The sequence below is a fragment of the Porites lutea genome, chromosome 9 (genome assembly GCF_958299795.1).
Source record: "Porites lutea chromosome 9, jaPorLute2.1, whole genome shotgun sequence".
NCBI classification, from domain to species: Eukaryota; Metazoa; Cnidaria; class Anthozoa; order Scleractinia; family Poritidae; genus Porites; species Porites lutea.
In genome coordinates, this window is record NC_133209.1 from 33,101,558 (window position 1) to 33,121,939 (window position 20,382).

The window sequence follows — 20,382 nt, forward strand, 5'->3', positions numbered from 1 at the left end:
AAGTCTGGAAGAACTTTCAGTGAACTGACTTTCGATTTCATAACTTGAAGGAAATTTCGCTGCATGACATTTGACATGTATTATATGATTTAGTCGTACAGTGAGTGATTTAAATAATATTATAATTGTTAGTTCATTTACGCGATATAAATTGCTTTTGTAGATGACTGGTTGGCCTCACTCACTGTTTGAAGGCGTACCCTGCAGTTTCAAATAAATCACAATTATCACATTGACGTTTCCCAGAAAACACTGTACTACCATAACTTTAGACTTTTAGTTTCTCCTGGAGTTAAAGTCATCCCAAAAGAAAATTGAAGACAATCCTCATCTCACTCATTCCACGTTAAGTAGGTAAAATGTGCCAAGGATTTTCGAAAAATCGAAGGTCAACAAATCAGACAAGTAGTTAGTTTAACCGAAAGGTGTATTGTTATTGAAGGGTAGAAACCAAAATTTGGTCAACATATCTTTTATCTATGTTAAGTCTATCTATATCAGCAGGTTTATGTTTATTTATTTGCCTCAGTCCTAGAGCCCAGTAACTGGATTGATGATCATTCAGTTGTAGCAGGTTTTCATTGTACCATTTAGTGATCTTATTACCTTCACTCAGCAGCTTGCCCTCAAGAATACTAGTAGACGAGCCCGAGGCAAAGGTTTGATGATCGTCTGTATACATAGAAATTTGCCCCTCTGTTATATAAGCAAGATCATTTTGAAATGAGTTCCACAAAAGGGCACCCGGCAAACGAGGCCCGTGAGGACATCCTCTTATTGTACAGTATTTCTCCACTGACGAGTCACAGAACTCAGCTTCAACCCTCTTTTTTCTGTGAGAGAAATACGAGCAAAGAAGATTGAGGGCCGAGATCCTTAGAAGCTGTATGATTCCAGTTTTTTCATGAGTAGTAGTGGGCTAACAGAATCAAATGCCTTACTCATATCTGAGGGTAATCCTTCCATAACTTGACTATAGCCGAGAAAAAAAACAACAACAGTGTCTTAAGATAAAGTTTTAGTAGGATTCGTAATTTTTGCTATAACTAAGAATCTTTGACGGTTGTTTGTATTTCGAACATTTCGCGCGGAACTAGGAAAAAACACTCAGAATTACAATCACCCAGGGGAAGCACGGTGACCCCATCTTTTTATTGCAGTTTTTGAATGTGCTATATATGGCTGGTATTTGTGCCCAGCTTGAAAAAAATCTGGATAGTACATCGTTTTTAAGGAAATTATCTTAAGGGTCATATCTACAAGACGTTTTAGGACAATTTCAGGAAATATATTCACGCTCAGTGACGCCGTTATGGCCGCGTTTGTTTTATCCGACACCGCGGCAGGTGTTACGGAGAACGCACCATTTGTTGGTCAGCGGTGCTCTAACTACTGCTTCAGTTGTAAACACACAGATGCTAAACACACAGGTCAAGAACACACATGCACATGAAGAAAACTGCCATTGTTTTCCTTCCATCTGCAAAACTGTTGCATTAAGTCGGTGTAATGACAACCACTTTTGTAGCCTTCTATAGGCTTTTGTTTCGCTTTAGTTTGTGAGTTTCTTTCGAAGCTGCCATGTTCGTATTTTGCTTCAACGGCGGGGGTCCCTGGAATGGTTGGTTATTGTATTCAACCTATTGCAATGGCTTCTGATGATGATTCCAGCGCTTGTGGCAAAGTTTTGCCGTCTTTGCTGTCATACGAAGAACAGCTGTCTCCAGAATGGAAAACGGTCGCGACGAGCGATGAAAGGATCTACTTTGTAAAGTAAGTCAAACCTCGTTTTTTTAATAGTTAGTTATCATGACCACAGAGAAAGCGTCGAACGTAAAAACATGAAATTTCTCTTCTGTCTTCATCATTCTATAGGTTATTAATCGTCTAACAATTTTTGCATTGTTTTCAAATCAAAGATAAAAGACCAAGTCAATTCAAGCTGCCATCAGCGGCAGAAATGCCGATCGTTTTCTCTACTACATTAGCTTTCAGAGGTTTACCCGGAAATTTGTTTTACGTACGACTATGCCCGGTGAGGTTCAAACCTCATTTTCTATTTTGCTCGACGAAGCATTCGGTCGAGTTGACAGTCATAAACCGAAGCACCTGGTTATGTTAGTATAAGCACTTGATCGCACCAATCTAGTGATCCACGGCTCTGTTTCGGAGCCATGTTGATTTAATAGACGGTATGATTTCGACATGTTTGCGTTCTGCTTTGGATTGACAGCCATCGTACAAGATCAACGCACTGGTTTCCTCCGCCTGAATTTTGGACCAGTAAATTAGGTCTTCCATATGGCTGGGAAGCGGCCTTAGACAGCCACAACAGGAAATATTACATTAAGTGAGTATAAGATGAATATAAATAAATAAGTTCTTAGCTCTCTCAGTTGAATCTATCCATGCGAAACGCCGCTATCCATTTGGATATTGGCTGCAGACAGGTGTACAAATGTAAACAATCCAGTCGGTAAAAACGTTTTAAATTTTGTATCTAGACCCAGGGCAGCAACTATATCTTTTCTCAAAAAATGGAATACAGGATAAATTTGCCACTAATTGGCATTTGGATTTTTCATGTCGATAAATTTTAAAAATGTAAAAATTATAGGATTTAAACTAAATTAATTTATGGATGATCGTTTATTCTTTGCTCAACTGTTGCATAATATTAAATCACTCAACCGTAAAGCTTGTAATTTTTTAGTCTCAAAATATTTTGCAATGTGTAGGATCATTATTGTTTAAATAATGTCTTTCTTAAAGTTGTTGATCATTCCTTTAACCAATTACATTTCAATTTCTAATCATTAATTTTTTTCCATATGAATAATGCGCACCTAACAGGGCTAATTGTGGACTAGCTACTAAGTGCTTTGATGATAACTTTCAAGATGTTTGATTGAGGATCTTTCAGTAGGAGAATGAATTTTCAATGTATTTGCCAGCAATTGGCCACACTTTGCAAGTGGCCATCATCTGATTTAAAATGCATTTGACTTTTAATATTTCAGCCATCTATTAAATGATCATGAAAGCTGGTTCTAGCTGCTGCACTATTACCAATATGCTCATTTGAGCATAAATGTATCATGCAACTATTATTCAACCATATCATGTCCTTTGAGCATGTTTAAGTCACTGTGAAATGTGATGAAAGTTTTCTCATTGACTGTATTAAAGATGGGGGAAGTATTTTCTGTTTCCCTGGGTCAGCAGGCTCAAACATGCATAGAAAATGACAATTGCTTTAATTCATTTATGTCACATTAAATGTTGGCGACTTAAAATACATATTGATTGAGGCACACTGAAAAAAAAGAAAAAAAACCTTTTTACAGTTACACCACTTGGTTTTGAAAGGTGTCTATCAGGCCCCCAGTTGTTCAAAAGGAGGATTAGCGCTATCTGATGGATAAATCTCCATCCAGTGGATAACGCAATTGGTTTCCCAAATAATTATCCAGTGGATAGTGATTTATGCAGTGGATAGTGCTATCCAACGTTTGAACAACCAGGGCTTGCAGATGTATGATCTGATTGTGTAAAATAGTTTTACAGTTAAGTTTGTTTACGTCCATTACATTGTGAATTCATTTGTGAATTCGGTTCTGCTAGTCTGTGCTCAGACATCTCCTTTTTTATTTGTTTCATATGAAAAAGGAGCTTATACTGACAGAAACTGTTTCAATTTTGTGTTCCAAACTGCTTGGAATGACATGCACATGGACCATTTGTTTGCAAGCCTTTCTTAATATTTAATGAGAGTTTATTCTTTGATATATGACTGACAGTTACTTGAAACCTAAGACTATCATTAGCCATCATAACTGGCTGCCTGTGGTTGCCAAGAATCAAGGGCCTGGTGAGGTGTTAGGTGAGCCAGCCAAGCAGGCTGGTCTGCTTTAACAGACTGGCTCAGCTCATAAGTACATTTTTGCGTTAGCATTTTTGTTTCGTTTAAAATTATACGAGAATTTAGACCATTTGCACGCAGCTTAAGAACATTTCAGTTGTTCAACCAAGATCATGGCAAGCAGGCCAGTCTGCCTAACCAGGCTGGCTTCTCATCTCATATACACAGACCCTGTTTTCAGCTAGTCTGATCTAACTGGGGATACCAGCCACCGTTGTCCAAGATGATTACTCATACGACTTTCAAGCTATTCTCACCCAATAGAGGAGACTCCTAATGTTATGAGCTCTGTTTCCTTGTGGTTCGCTGATAATGCCACAATTGTTGATGAGCAAGCACTAATTGGTTTCCTATTGTATTTGTTAAGAAATTTTCTCAAAAGTAGGTGATCATACTCAACCTACTTAATGAAATGACTCCTGGGTTCATTAACCTTTCACAGTTTTTCTCAAATTTGCTTCACACCACAGACAGCCATGGGGTGCCTGTCGAAAGCTTACACTTTATCTGTGACTTTAATTGCTTTCCTCTTTTAGCTGTTTGTAGACATTGCTCAAAGAGATCACTTACACTGAATTCCTGCAAAGCCCTACCATAAGTGTAGCCACACCCCCCCCCCCCCCCCCACAGAGGAAAAATGGAGATGGAGTGAATGGGAGGGTGCAGCTACACATAGGCTAGCAAAGCCCCATGTTAACTTTTGATAACGTGTTGGGAATTCTTTTTATTGCTAATTTTGCAGTGTCTCAAATGTTCAAGAATTATATCTTTCATTATTTATATAAGCCATGTAACAAGGACGACAACCCGTGAAGACCCAAGGTCAGAAGCTGATCAAGCAACTCATCTCCAGATGGTAAACAATCAGCACTTGATTCAGTAAACTGTATACCGTTTTATTCTTTCATGATATGTTCGGAGGACACTTCAAGTGTACTTGGTAAAGTTTCTATCTAAGTGTTTAATGAAAATTTTAAAAACCCGGATTTTTCTTTTTTGAAAATGCAAAATCAAACCTTGAAACTCATGATTTTTTGATGATTTCAAGAAAAATAGGTAATAGTAATTTTAGAGGAGCGCCATGGGTAACAAAAAATGATATCCTATAGATGCGCGAAAATTTGTAATCACGTGACCGTCATTCTCTACGTCCGTCCACCCCTACATGTAAGCCGATGTAAAATGTCACATTCAGTGCACAAAAACTGGCAAACAGGAACACATATGACATTTCCTCCATAAAACGTGTAACTAGGAAGTTTAACGTTGTAGTCTTGCAAAGAAATGTAAAGAAATGAAAGTGCAAAGAAATTTACCAAAAAGTGTGCTGTATGTGCAAAGTGGTTTTTTTTTTTGCTAATTAGACCTTTTTTTGCAGTTCTCGTTGCCATCGGCGTTTAGTATTACACGATTTTATTTTTTCTTTTTTGCTTGAGGAAACTATATGTATGTCAACGAGAGCCTGGTTTTTAGCCCTGGCTAAATTTATATAGTATAAGTTTTTTGTCTATACCACTTACTATCATTCATAGTCCCACAACATCTACTTGCAGGTGCAACTGACAGATTTTTATCCAAAATGAGCGATTTATGCTAAATACCATGCCTCATGTATCCATGTTTGAAAACGATTTTGTCTGAAAGTCCTCAATTGTTACCTTGATTATTTTCCTCGGTTATCGTCTGTCAGATTAAAGGCTCTATGGGTCTCTGAAAATATTGCAGACAAATAGTCCACTTGAATGTGGACACCTAGTTGGTTGAACTACAACACATACATGCTCCTATTTGTTTTAGGCCTGGTCCACACGTTTCCGTTTTTGTTCGAAAAAGGACATTTTTTTCCTCCGGTTTGGCCTACCGTCCACACATATTCGGTTAAAAAGGTCACCGTTGTTTTTTATTAAAAACGCTCTCCGGAGTGAAGATTTTTTAAAACCCTGGTCACTCGTTTACGTGTGGACGGACGATAACGGAGGTTTTCGAATACGAGGATGTAATACATCAGTTTACTACTAGCATAACGCATGCTCTGTAAGGGATTGTATCGTATTTCCATTGTTAACCGTTTTCGTATGGATGGGCGAAAACGATTCTAATACGCTACGCATGGACGCGTTTCATTTTAAACGGAGAGGAAAAAATTGAAAAATATTCAAACACGTGTGGTCGGGGCCTTTTAACACTATCCGTTTTTTAACAGACTTCAACTCAGGCAAAAAGAATTGAACTTATCAGAGATGAAACCATAGGTATGGATGTTGTTCATAATCTTATCCAGATCCTTAGCTTGTAGAGAATTCTCAGAGCTAAAATGAAGAATATTGGTAGCCTGCAGTGCAGGCGTTTTCTTTAAGCGCGCAATTTGCTCGCGAAAGCGCCATGTTGAAACTTCCCGAAGAGAGGAGGAGATGGGGCGAGTCAAAGGGACGGGGGCGGGGGCAGGAGAGAGAAGAGAAAACGGCGTATTTTTGTTCTCCCCTCCCCCTCCCCTCTTTCCTTCTTTCGCCCACGCACCTACTGTAAGGGTTACCATTTCTACTCTCCCCAAACTTCCACTGTCATAAAATCAAAGATGGCGGCTATAACAATATCACGAACACGAACAAGGTTTCGCCCACCGAAAATACGCCTGCACTGCAGGCTAGAATATTGGTAACCATTAATACTTCTGGCAATTAATGAAATGATTTTACCATCAAACATAAGAGAATTAACACAGTTTTGGACATTTTCAATTTAATTCAATATTGATAAATAAAAGGCAATGTAAACAAGTTTTCTTTCAGTGTGAACATTTATGCAACTGTTCGATGGGCAGGGTGTTTATATTGAATCATGTCTTGCAGGTTTTGGATTTGTTGCGGGCAGTGAAAAGCCAGTAGTGATACGCTCTGTAATACCAGGTAAGAAACTTCAGCATGTGGTTAACATACCTTATTCACACTTAAGCTAGAACATGTCTTTTGCCGAAGGCCAGGATTCGTCTTTAACTTCGTAATAAGGTTCTTTAAAAAGAACCCAAACTTTGGAAAAAATGCATGTATGCACCTTTTTTAGCCAAATTTTTACCCCATTATTATGAAGCAGTCACTCGTTTTCCTTTCCCTTAGTGTCGATTATTTATTTGTCGTATTTTGTTCACAGATGGACCGTCGTTCAACAAGTTGTTTGCTAATGATCAGATCCTAAAGGTAAATGGAATGGATGTACGAGATTCTCCACAAGTCGATGTCATCAGCCTAATAAAGTACGTAAATAATAGTATTCAGAAATGCTATGGAACTTCAAATAATGACAGTCCACGTGTAGTAAATGTGTTGAAAGACTAGATTTAGAATGATGATAGTCACCCTTCCCCTCCCCTCCCCTCCCCTCCCCCACCCCGTTACGTCTCAAAAGGGAATTTAGAACTTCTTTTACGTCAAACATCAACTTGTAGGACGTGAGTAATTTTCGCCATTACTTGTCCTTTAATATTGACGTTATTTGTACAGAAATAAAAAAGTTTCGTGACATCTTCATTCATAAGAATTTTTTTGTACAATTTTTTATCTGCTCATTTCCTATTTTGAGAAGTTATTAACGTGAATCTGACAATTGCTGTTTTCCCCAAAATTGATTGTAAATATCTCTATTGTCCTATTAAAAGATTTGAGGTCAAAATTCGGGACCATCGAAAGTGTTTGTTTTTGTGCAGGAGTTCCGTTGGAAGTATTGAACTGGAGGTGATAGCAAGTGACGACGTACAAGATACTAAAAACAAGGCAAGGGATGTTTCTACTTTTAGTTTAGCTGAATCCGTTCTTTTGCAGTGCAGCGAAATGCGTATGGGTTCAAATATCAATGTGCACGAAATTAAAGGGCAAATTGTAGAGGCCATAGAGTCCTGTCTTTTAATCTGGAAAAAAATAATGTCAGCGATCAATTTCTTAAAGGATAGGTCTCATGCACCATGGGACTAAAGGCAGTCAGTCTTTAGTGTAATCAGGCAAAACTAACGGAGAGTAAAACTGGCAACATAATTAACATGACGAAAACATACCGTTTTGTTGTGTTCCTTTTTTTCTGTTTGTGAGATGGTATTAAACCCTTTAACCCCCAAAGGAAGACAAATTCAAAATCCAACAAACAAATAGTATCTTGTAAAATCATTACAAAATAGGTTTCGTTTTTGAATTGCCACACCACAGGATTTCGTCTACAGACTCAACATTAGATCCATCTCAGAACAAGTCTCCGACATTCACTTTGCAAGTGAAAAGTTTAAATAATATAATCAGACAAAGAAACTGTTTGAAGATGGAGTTTTTTCGATGAGTTTGAAAACCAATATTTTAAGTTTTATCTTCTAATGGTTCTCGACTTTTATTCTAGCATAACCGGAAGTCATCGCTCATGAGTCGAACGACAAGAGAACGTCGGCGATCTGCTCCAGTCTCTGTGCGCTTTGCAGATGAACCTGCGTTAGTCCAGGTCATTGGTCCAATGGAACCTGTCAGAAGAGTAGGTTGTACTCAGTATAATATTGATGAGACCAGTCTATTAGCAAATCACTTTCAATCAGTTTAAAGGCCTTAAAGGTAGTCACCTAAACAGTTTCAGCTTGTATTTCTAAACTGATTAGTGAATAGATATGAAGACATGACACATAATCCCGGTACGTGTAAAGTGTTCTGTTCCTTTTTCCGATATGTGGTAGCATTTTTAAAATGATGTACTTTTTGTGAAATGACATTTTTTTTTTGCAAACTAAAATATATGTGATAAAGAATTATGAGCAGCAGATCTGTACCGGTTTTCGGCCGACTAAATAAGGACAATTTTCCATTTGATTTACCGACTCTTTTTAAACATTAATTAGTGAATCATTTTAACTCAATTATGCCATATTTATTTTGAAATCCGTTATTAACACCCAATTTCTTTTAGTATTGGTAGGCTTCCCTGATTACAGTGACTCAGTCAGGCTTTTTTGTTTCCAACAGTCTTCAGTGCCGCTTATTCCAAATGTGTTGAAAGTTTTTCTGGAAAATGGTCAGACACGTTCTTTTCGGTACGACTGCAACACAACTGCCGAGGTGAACCGTAAATCTTGCTTTACCTTTTACGTGATGAGTAGTTACTCATTATATTAACACATATGACTTAGGAAGGGCATTGTTATATGTATAAAATCTGGTGCTGTTTGCTACTACCAATAAGAAAAGTTGCGAATAAATCAAATATTTTTGTTTTGCCTCATCCTTGCGGAGAATGGTCGATTTTCAGTCACATAATATTCTTCCGACTGGTTCAACAGATGATGATTTAAAAACAAAAACACAGACTGCCAATAACCAAGTTAACGGCACATTTAATGCTACTTGTCATGGTATCTTACTTACGTGACCTACTTAAGAAAAGTGATAATTGCCAATTACAAAAAAACGTACCGCTTCAAAGCATGCTTTGATCATCTGCCATGTTGTTAGGCGTTGTAATTTGTTCATATACTGACTTTGGCTTTCTATTTGTTTTAACATGCTCAGGAAATTTTTCGCTCATTTGCTTCAAAGCTTGATCTGAGGTCATTGGAACATTTCAGTCTTGTTCTGACTGGCCCAAAAAAGGGACAAATCTCCTACATACAAAACCACGAAAAGATTTCTGAGGTAAATTTTCTCATGAAGTGTCGATCCTTGTTTATTTCTTGGTAAAACTTGTTAGTTTTGTTAGTGAGGAATATTTTGTGTTCAGTTCAGGCTCGCGGGCTGTATATTATTTACTGTTTATTATTCATTCAAAATATTTCCCCAATTTTGATTGGCTAAAAGCACACGCATAATTCACCATAACCATTTACTGATGACCAAATTTGGAAGAATTTTGTGTTCAACGAGGAAATGACGTGAAAAGTGCAGCCCGCTACAGGTTAAGGCACCGTTACCGAGAAGACCTGGGAACGAGATCGAGTTGTTTTGGTTGTGAAAACGGCGGACTTTTCACTCGTTTCAAGAGTAAGAACTACAGCTGGAACTAGGCGAAATAACAGCTAAAAACGTGGCAAAAACAGCCTGAAGACAACTCGGAGGGCGACATCTGCTATTTGGACAATATTTGCGGAGCTGGACAAACCTAAACGTACACTATCGAAGAGGAACTTAACATCGATGCAAATAAGCATGTTTTAGCTATGTTTTTAAACTAGGAATTATTTTGAATGAATAATAAAGCAATTAAGGAATTCGGTTTTTGTAGGATATGAAGAAATTAAGCAGATCTGGGAGGGTGTTATCCACCTCGGCCTCCGGCGTCGGTGGATATCACCCTCCTCGATCTGCTTAATTCTTCATATCCTATTAAGCCTCATTCATTAATTGCCAAATATTTTTTCCCAACAGATTTTCACCAATCGAAACTGCAGTAGCGTCAACTGTCTGTGTAAACTTAATATTGCGTGAGTGTCTCCCTCATTCGTATAATATTTTTTTCAGTTTATTATGCTCATACGCCACTTGCACATCTCCCATAATGCACCGTATTTGCCCTGCCCACAAATTTTGCATAAGCATTGTTTTCAGTTTCTCTAGGGACGGCTGTAATACCCGGGAGAAATGAAAAACAAAGGTTATGCAAAATTTGGGGGTGGTGGGGGCAAATAAGGTGCATTATGGGAGATGTACAAAAGGCGTATTGGTCACTTTAACTTAAAATTTTTTTTTTTTTTAACCAGACACTAAAATTAGACGACATAGAGCTAAATTCGAGTTCCCAACTGCAGGCTCTTTGTATCATTTGTGGATTTTTGCTGTAACCATGTGTTGGAGTATTTTCTTGTGAACGTAAAAGGACTGCGGCGTATGCCATGCCGAAAGTGTACCACTGTTTGGAATCAAATTAAGTGGCAGTCGAGCTTAGGGCTGCCCGGCCTTTTTCGGAGTGATTTGTGTTACAGGCAATTCTGTTCTATACACGCTATTTTAAATTCATACAACCAGGTAATTCGCGAAGAAAAAACAAGCAGCAACAAAAAATATAACAACAAACAGGAAAATCTGTAACTGTAAGTATAAATTTGGAAATACGATCCCAATGCGCCTCGATTCGTCAAATCAGTTCCCAGTGTTTGGATATCAGATATAACACTCCTTCTGGTGTTTGATCCATTGTGTAAAAAGTTCTGCTTTATATTAACCAGGTTTTGTTTCTCGTTTTTATCAGCTTTGTACCCAAGGACCATTTTGAGTTGCTTTCACAGGATCCTAATGCTTTTGAGTATCTTTATGCACAGGTGAATACATTTAAGTGACCATTTTGTGCAGTGAGAATATAACTGAAAATAGTTGAAGCCATTAAAGGTCAAATGAACCAAAATTTCGACATTTTTTATTTTAGATCTATTCTAGAGAAATATGTTTAGTATGAACCAAATAAACATACTATGAAGTTTCGGCTCAATTGAAGCAAACATATCCGAGATATTCGCAATTAAAATTTGCTATTTTGTGGCCCTTATCTTCGTAGAGTGGTCGGAAAAATTGTCGGCAAAAACAGCTTGTGACGTCAATGTTAGTTAAGTGAAAAAAAAGCGGGAAATTTAAAACAGTGTTTTTCGAGTCGACTTGGCGCAGAAATTATGGTGATTTATTTGTGTGGCCATACACCTGGAAAGAACTAGCAATTTGCCGCCTTCAAAAGTTGCAAGGTGTGGTTCTAACCTTCTCATCATTTAATTTTCTCGAAGAATACATCATAGTAAAACGGACTTTAACGACATTAATTTCCTTGCGTTGTACTGGAAATGTGCGAGCGTAGGTCCGATTTTTTTCAAGATGCATTTAAAAAATGTGTTCATATAAGGAAGTTCGTAAACATTTAAGGTCCGGAGCTCCACCGTGGACGCAAAAACAAAATATCTTTGCATAGTGATTTGCCCAAAGAAATTCTCGCTTGCCCACAATGTGTTTGAAGTCACTGACCTGTGTCGCGCTTGAGCTGATATTTTAAAACCCACGCTCGATCGGACACTTGTAGCTTCGCAGATCACTAAAGTATAAACAAAATCCTCAATGTAGAAGTTTTGGCGTTGATATGTGGGCAGAAAAAGAGTTAATCTTTATCTAGTAAAATAAACCCCAAAATTGGTTTTAAAGCGACTATTAGTTTTTTAAACTTGATCGTTTCGCGCAGATAAATTTTGCTTTGTGTTGTCAAGTTGAACATGCATACCACCTATTCAAAAACCTACGTGTAAGTTATATAAAGTAAGATTTCCTTCCAACAAAGTTAAAATTACATTATTGCAAAAACTTCTTTGCGATTATGTATATGATTTAATAACCGACTTAGACGCCACTTCATTAGGTCGCAAAGAGGTGCGACAAGCAAAGAACAATTCCATCATGCATAAAATTCAGCTTAAGTGAACTAAAAATTGCAAAACAATAAATTCCATGAAAAAAACATGAGGCTCAAGGCTTTTATACCTGCTGACAACGAAGAAGTGAATTTTCTGTACGAAAACAAGCTATACCTAAAGATCTTAAAAGCAAAAGATCAGTTGCAAGCTTCGCAGCCAAGCAATGATTCACCATTTAGCTATTTTTAATAACTGGTCCATGCGAGGGTCTTCACTGAAAAAAATTAAACTCAGCAAACTGAACCATTAGAAAATACAGAAAACTGCACATAAAGGTTTGTTTTGCTTGCCTCAGTCAAATCCAGCTCCAGCAATTGTTTACGGGCAATGTTTACTGCCTGCAGTTGTCGTGCTCAGCTACTTCACATCGAGTGAAAAGGAAAATTTGCCTCCAGAAGGAAAACAAAACTGTGTAATTAAAAGTGAAAAAAGGAAAAAAAACTCTGACTATTATTACTTGAGCAACCAAAAAATGATCGAAGTAGTCTTTTCTTCTCGAGTAAGCTTGCTGGTCTTCTATAGTTCAGAGAAAGTTTTAAGCCCACAAGTTTGTTCTCTCGCATGCGTTAGCATTACGGTTCTTTGACTGATGACAAGGATGAAGCTGTTTCTGCAAAGGTAAATAAATCTGGGCAAAAACTAACCGCAACAACTAATAAGAGAACACAAAAGAGTTTTATTTCAGCCCGGCGAAAGACATGCTTGGTGAATTCAACGAAATCTTGAAAACTGCTCGAGAAAATGTGACATAGTTATTTTCTTTTTAAGGTTACTAACATGTCGGTGGAAGGATTTTATGGAGTGGACTTGAAGTATGACCTTGCCATCAAGCTCGCCGCTCTGCAGATCCAACAAAAAGCCATCGAAGCTGCAGTCGGACGCCTGGTGAAAATATCAGTACGACAAATAGAGAAGGAGTTTGGAGGATTGTGCAAGTTTTTCTCGTCTGATCTTCTCCACAGTATGAGGGATAAAGAAATCCGTAAGGCTTTGGATCAGCAAATAAAACACAACGAGAATTTAGCCTCCCCAGGAGAAAGACATATGAGCTCATTACAGTGTAAAATACATTACTTGAACCTAGCCGCAGAGATATTTTCTTACGGTGGAAGATACTTTGATGCTGTGCTTGTTGATAGCGGCAACAATGGACCAAGTTTAAATAAGGTTTGTTTCTTGATAGTCCGGAAATAGTGTGTCTTATCTGTGAGAGTGCAACATATTTTTATTATTTATTATTAGTATTGTTATTTTAATAAAATTCTTATCTTAATTTTGTAAGTTGTAAACGGGAGCGAAATTTTTGAGTTCGTAGGTTAAAAGTTGTGGGAATCCTTTAACAGTAAAACAAACTCTTCTTTTAGCATATGCCGTTGAGAAATTGGGACTTCATTACACTGTGCTCTCAAAACAGTTCCGACGAGTCCGGGGTCCTGATAGTCTTGCATAAATCAATAGTTCTGGTTTTTACCATGTTTCCGTTACATTCAGTACTTAGTGTTTAGAAGCACAGGATCGTCAGAACCTCACGAGGGCAGTTTTAGAAGCTACAATTAGTCAGCTTCCTGATTTTCACTCATTAGATATCGAAAATAATAATGATAATGACAATGATTATAATTTTTACAGAACAAGAGGCAGCATGTCACTGTACTAGTCAACCTGAAATATGGAGTGAGTCAAGTTGTCAGAGGAAAAGTTAATGTTGTAAGTTATATCTCTTCTTTTGATGTTAATGATGAGAGTGATGTCGGTAATACTGATTTCAAGTGGTGGTTTTCGTTTGCCACATTCCTGATCGAATTGGAATTTGAGGATGCTGATTTTTAATGCGAGGGTCGAACCGGAGTACCTGGCTTTTTGGAACAAGGACAAACGCGCGCAGTACAACAAACTCTACCCACATATAGCGTCGCCTCCGATATACAATCCTAGGCCACGGTGGTGACAAGTGAGTGCCCTCTACTGCGCCGCCCCTATTCACCACCACTCTCCCTTCTCCATTTTCCTGGAGATCTCACTGTCCCCTGTTAAATAAAAAACCAGCGTATAAGTTTTCTCTCCTTTGCCGGTAGTTTCACAGTAAATGTTTGTAGGCCATGCAGTTGACAGCTCCAATACACAGCCTATTTAATATTTTATCTTTTTAGTAGCTTTCTGTCCATCTTAATAGGCTTTTACGTCGATCTTTTTGTTTTCTATTTTCTTGTGAATCATTGTTACTAATTTGCTCATTCAACCATGTATCCGCCCATTAAGTTTGCGTTGACAAGGGGCTTTGCTATTTTATTCTCATTCGCAGCTGTGTCAACTTGCGGAGTTCTACGAGATCAAAGGATTCAAGATTTCTCTTTACGAAGATCACAAGCAACTTTTGTGTATCCAGCTTCAAGAGGGGAAGGTTTGTAATTTGTACTTTGCCGGTATGGCTCAGGTCTTCAGATTAGACTACAACTACACGACTAAGTATGACTGCAACTTTTAAACACGACAATCTCATTCTTGTAGGGTCGATATCTGTTATTCACAGCAAGGGAGGACGGATTTGAGTACACTGAATGAAACTCATTAGCCGTATTCACTGTCGTTCCGTGATATTGCTCAACTGTTATGGTCCCTATATCGAACGCTAACATACTGTCTGAATTACTTCATCCACAGTTTACTCTTCATATTAACTGGATATATAATCCCCGTCGCACCAAATTTTAAACAACGGTATTCGGGATTCCAGTAAAATTTTTCTCTGCTCTTTCTTTTGACTCAATGCGTGATTCCTCTTTAAAATGAAAATGCCAAACTTTGCAAATCTTACAACGGGTTGAATATAATGTTCACTTCTTCATTTGAGAAATATAATGGTGGTTTGCTTTCTCGTATCATACAGGAAATTCAGTTAATTTGTTCCTCATTGGACTGCATGGACATAATTGCGCTCATTACTGGTTATTACAAATTATATGTCGACAACACAAGCAACAATCCACTACCTGTAGAAAACGAAGAGAAATGGCCGTTTTCATTTAGGCGGGATCCTCCAGCAAATGACGGTGGGTAATACTTCTTTTTGTTTGCCGTTGAATTTCATGTTTTTGCTTGAAGTGATTGTTGCATTTGAATTTATTTATTTTTCTTACAGCGCCAGTATTTTACTCAAGACATCATGTGGTCCCAGACGTTTGGTCATACCCTTCGCGCTTTAGAACGTTAACTTCAAAGAACAAAAGACAAGCAGAAACCACTAAACCCTTAAAAGATCACAAGGACTTATTTATCGACCTGTCGAAGGCTCCCCCTCGATACCATGAAACGGCGATTTCAGAGGAGCCTGGTGACGACCACTTAGTCACAGGAGAAGTCGAGCAGAAGAAACTGGAGCAGGAATCCGTGGTCAAGAAAACCTCACGGTCGCCCAACCTCCAATGTAAAGATGATGCAGGTGATGATGATGATGATTCCCCTGATTCTGTCATGACGCAGGATGATTACAGTTTTCTTAAAAAGGCATCATCTGTTTTAAAGACAAGTGTGGAAAACATGGGCAGTGTCAGGGATTATACAAGAAGTGATATTTGTAACGGTGACGAAACCTGGTGGGACACAGAAGAGTTAAACGAGTCACGAAAGCGACACCGAGCATCCTTGGAAATTTGTGACAAAGAAAGATCGGGTAGTAAGTCTATCAAAACAGCAGAGGGAGACGACTTTAAAAACGCTGATTTCATTTCAGAGGTAGTACCCACAGGTGACAACGAGGAAAATAAAAACGCAGAAGTGACTGTTTTTGATGAAAGCGAAGGTGAAGTAAATGTCAGCGATACAGAGAGCTTAAGGTCAGTAACAACTAACTGGTCGTCAACTGAAGGTAGTAACAGTGGATTAATGTTGTCTGTAAATTCCGAGCAGCACAGTACTCACACGGTTCGTGGTTTTGATGAAACAGATGGTGTTGACAAAGTGACGAGAACACCAAATCTACTGTCTCCTGAAGATGAAACCAGTAAATATCAATATGTTGAAAAGGAGTTGGAGAACCTGGGATTTAGTGACAGTGGTCTGCCAGACAGTCATAGTAGCCACACAAATGAAGGAAAGTCTGTCTCAATCAAATGTAATGGGAAATTCCAAGCGTTTGCAGATAAACAAGTGTATCTAAACTCTTCCGCAGAACCTCAATGTGACAGAGTTTCAACTACTTTTAGCGATCTGGGGAGCGTCGAAAGGAAATTCGACAGCAAGACAATAGAACAAATGGATTATACAGAAAATGAAATTGCTTTCGGCAGATTTGATGAACAGGCAACTTTGGAGGATTATTGTCATACTCCTGATTCGTACAACGTTGAGCCTAAAGATTCCAAATTGGTAGATTGTAAAAGTTTTGAAAGCGATGCATCCAATAAACACCAGGATCTTAACAGTCTTAGGGAGAGTGAACAAAGCCATGTGGTTCTATCAGAATTTGTTGAAAGTAGTGACTCAGAAACGGCGTCTGATGTTTCAGAAGGAGAAGAATCTCTATTCTCAGAGTTTCCGGAGTTCTTCCAGCCCAGTAGGCGCCTTAGGTATTCCGGTACCAAAGAGGGCGTTCTTTGTATTGCTGAGGAAGATCAACTTGAATATGATATGGATGATTTGAATTATCTGGAATGGAAACAAGATCGTGTGCCGGTGAGTCTAATAAGATTCCACTCAAAAGATAATTTAGACACCGTCACGTCTACAAATGGCGTCATAGACGCCGGCCAGTTTGAGCAAGATTTGGAAGAATTGTCTACCACTTCCTCTGAAATTTCTGAGGTCTCCTATGATATAACTCCTGATTTGACGGTGAAAGACAGCGAAATAAAATGTAATAAATTTCTGCTTTCTAGCAAGGAAAAGAAAGACGTTCGCGAACAGCAAGATGAGGAGAGTGATGTTACACCTGTTTCGTTGATTTCATTAAATGATAGACGTCGTGACGTCTCGCTGGAGACTCATTCAAGCTCGAACGATCAGGAGATTATGATAGCGAAATCTTCGGCCTCACTTTCAGGTGATAAAGCGGTTCTATACTCTGATGATTACCTGAATTTAATCGAAATGGAAAGCACTGCCAAAAAGTCAGAAGCTGTCGTTGGCGAAGAGCCAAACATGCTGCTTGAATCAAGTTCCTTTAATGATGCTTGTGCTGGATCCAGGCCTTCATTTGACCGATCATTCCAACAAAGTGTCTTAGAATTCCGATCTTTAAACACTTTCTCTGATAAAAGTGACCCTGTTTGGGAGGACACAGGGAGCCCATGTTCTCCATCTGCCTGGATCATACCCTCGCCTCCAACGCCTACTCCGGAACTTCAAGAAGATGATATTCAAGTTGTCTCGCCTCCTCCTACTGATACTGCAGTATTATATGAGGATGAATTGGATAAGGAGCTTGAGGACCTGATTGTCCCACCTCCTCCTTTGGCTGAAAGTGTCACTACCATTTCAGATATAAAAATTGCCTCTCCCCCACCATCACTACCCAAGCAAATAACCAACCAAAACGTTACAGACGATTTAAACTGCGATTACGACGAAGTAAGGTTTCTGTCCTTGACTGATGATCATAAAATCGCTCACAACAAAGGACTGCGGGTAAATTTTACGGAAGACAACAAAATTAAAGCTCAAAATGTCGAGGCTCGCGGATTGTTTGCTTCAAAACGAACATTTTATGCAAGCCAGTCAGCATTTTCAAGTTGCGGCACTTACCAACACAACACATCTGCCAAAACCTACTCAGCAGCTTCACTAAAACAAAAGCCTGCTGTTCCCCCCAAACCATTTTACTTACAGTCAACAAAAAGTAAAAGCAGAATGATCAGATGCGATACTATTCCCGCAGATAAAGGTATGGACGCTTCGTTGAATGCAAAGCATGTGATCAAACCTGAAGGTAATGCCACCGTGGCTAGAACCATAAATGAACCTGAGCAATGTTTAAATCAACTGCATACGAGGGCTGGCCTGTCATTTTTGCCATCTCAATTTCACGATGAAACCTTCTTTAAGGATTCAAACAATAATGATGAATGTCCCGTGCAGTCCCAATCACAGGTACAAACATCCTTTAAAGCTTTGGGGGAGGTTTTGGAGTCAGACCCGGGAGGCGAAGTTAAATCTAGTAAATTTAAGGATGAACTCTTCTTGAACTCTTTTGTGGAATCGGATTCCATGAGTACGTCTAAAAAGCCCGTGGCGTTTCATCCAACATATGTGGTTTCTACCTTGGTTACCTCGGAAGACGTTTTAACCGAACATGAGATAAGTGAACAACCTGGCTCTAGTAGAATGAGGAGAAGCTTTAAGTTAATGACCAGACCACAACGACCTATACAATCTTCCAAGAAAGGCGTCTTTAAGTTTCTATCTCACAAACAGTCTGTTGATTTCAACGAGGATGTTAATGAAAATTTGTTGCCTCTATCGACCCCGTCGCTTACCCCTGACAGTTCCCCACCTCCATTGCCGGAAACTTCACCTCCGAAAACCATTGTTGGTTTAAATGACGATCATTTTGACTTCGGCGAAACGTTAAGTGATACATTGGAAGATTATGCCCAGAGTTACGGTCGCGAGGACCAATGCTTCGATCTTCCTTCTTCTGCAGCGGAATTGAAAAGCAGGCGATCTCTAGACAAACTTCGTAAACGGGGCAGTTCCACTGACAGCTTGCCGAAAAGTGAAGAGGAAACTTCCAGTAAATTCTACATCACTGGTTCATCCCCTCGAGGCATAAGCTGGAGATCTTTTAGCGAGGACAATCTTCATGTTGAAGACGAGAGATCTTGCAGAATTCCCAGCATCATTTTTAGTCAGAATAGAAAGTTGGGTGACGTCATTGATTCATGTTCAGGCTTTCAGTTTCTGGATCAACATCAAACTGACTCTGTAGAGACAAAATGCTCTGAAGTAGTCAAAGAAGGACTGTCAAGAGTTTGCAGCTTTAAAAAAAGGCTTGAATTCTGTTTGAAAGAAGGTTTGACAATTGAAAAATTACCAGATGAACGAATGAACTGGCTGTTGATGTTACAAAACAACGCTAGGTTCTTAGCATGTGACGTCAAAGTTATCGTTTCGAGTGTTCGAAGAGGAACCGCTCAAGTTGTGTCAGCAATCCAGGCCTCTTTAGATTCTTTGGAAAAGCTGGTGGAATCTTGCGAGAAAGCCAACGCGACAGTTGTTGAAAACACGACATGGAGTGTCAGTACGATGGTATCAATGGTGATTGAGGTGGTAGAGCACTGTGGTGATGTCATCACAAGTGTGGAAGCCACAGTGGAAGAACAGCCAAATAACTGCGGTTTGGAATCATTGACTGAGAAAGCTAATGCCCTGGGAACGTTAATTGCTTCATTGATCAGAAAGATACGAAAGGGTTGATGGGCAAGATATGATGCTATTGCTTTGTTTAAGGAAATAAAACTTATTGTGTCACGTTTTGCAATATGATACCAGCTACAGGCTGATTGGCCTTTGAAACGGTTGAAGCTTCTTTTTTTTGTTTCAGTGGTTGACATATACAACTAAAGCTGTTGATCAATACTAAGTAGAAGCTTTTTTAGTTTTTGTTTTAGTCCAAAAAGCCTTTGTAAAATGTAGATTATTTTGTAATTAACTTAATGAAAACCTCCGCATTAATGCGATTGACTGGTGTACGAAACAGAATATCCCCCTTTATTTTTTGCTATTATTTACTCTAAGATGATGTCGGATGATGATGTCGGAAAAGTCGGACTGATTCTGCATGAACCTATTTACTTTGCTAGATTTCTGGACCGATGGAGCGTATCCAATCCTTCCTTTCTTCCCTTTTTTTTTCATCCCGGGAATTCGTCCTTTGAGACTGTCTGACCTTGTATGTTTTGTAACAATGGACATTAATTTTGACACCTTTTTTAGAGGTGTGTTTACCGTTTATCTCCACCACATTGAGACCCTCTTAGAACCAAGTAGTCGGTCTGTTTCTTGTCGACAGATTGATTTACATGTAATGGTCGAGGACTTTTATTTATTGCAATGGAATTTTATC

General features: G+C 38.7%; 1 protein-coding gene across 1 annotated transcript; it reads left to right on the top strand.

Annotated features, from left to right (window-relative positions):
- Positions 1-1,424: 1,424 nt before the first annotated feature.
- Positions 1,425-19,733, top strand: LOC140949217 (uncharacterized). The gene is made up of 17 exons (XM_073398444.1): positions 1,425-1,773; positions 2,234-2,350; positions 4,709-4,778; positions 6,126-6,174; positions 6,772-6,828; positions 7,070-7,172; positions 7,623-7,689; positions 8,300-8,428; positions 8,911-9,003; positions 9,454-9,576; positions 10,306-10,361; positions 11,126-11,195; positions 13,092-13,490; positions 13,953-14,030; positions 14,626-14,724; positions 15,211-15,373; positions 15,463-19,733. The coding sequence occupies exons 1-17, from the start codon at positions 1,619-1,621 to the stop codon at positions 19,731-19,733; spliced, it is 6,099 nt and encodes a 2,032-aa protein (XP_073254545.1). The 5' UTR covers positions 1,425-1,618.
- The last annotated feature ends 649 nt before the right edge of the window (positions 19,734-20,382 follow it).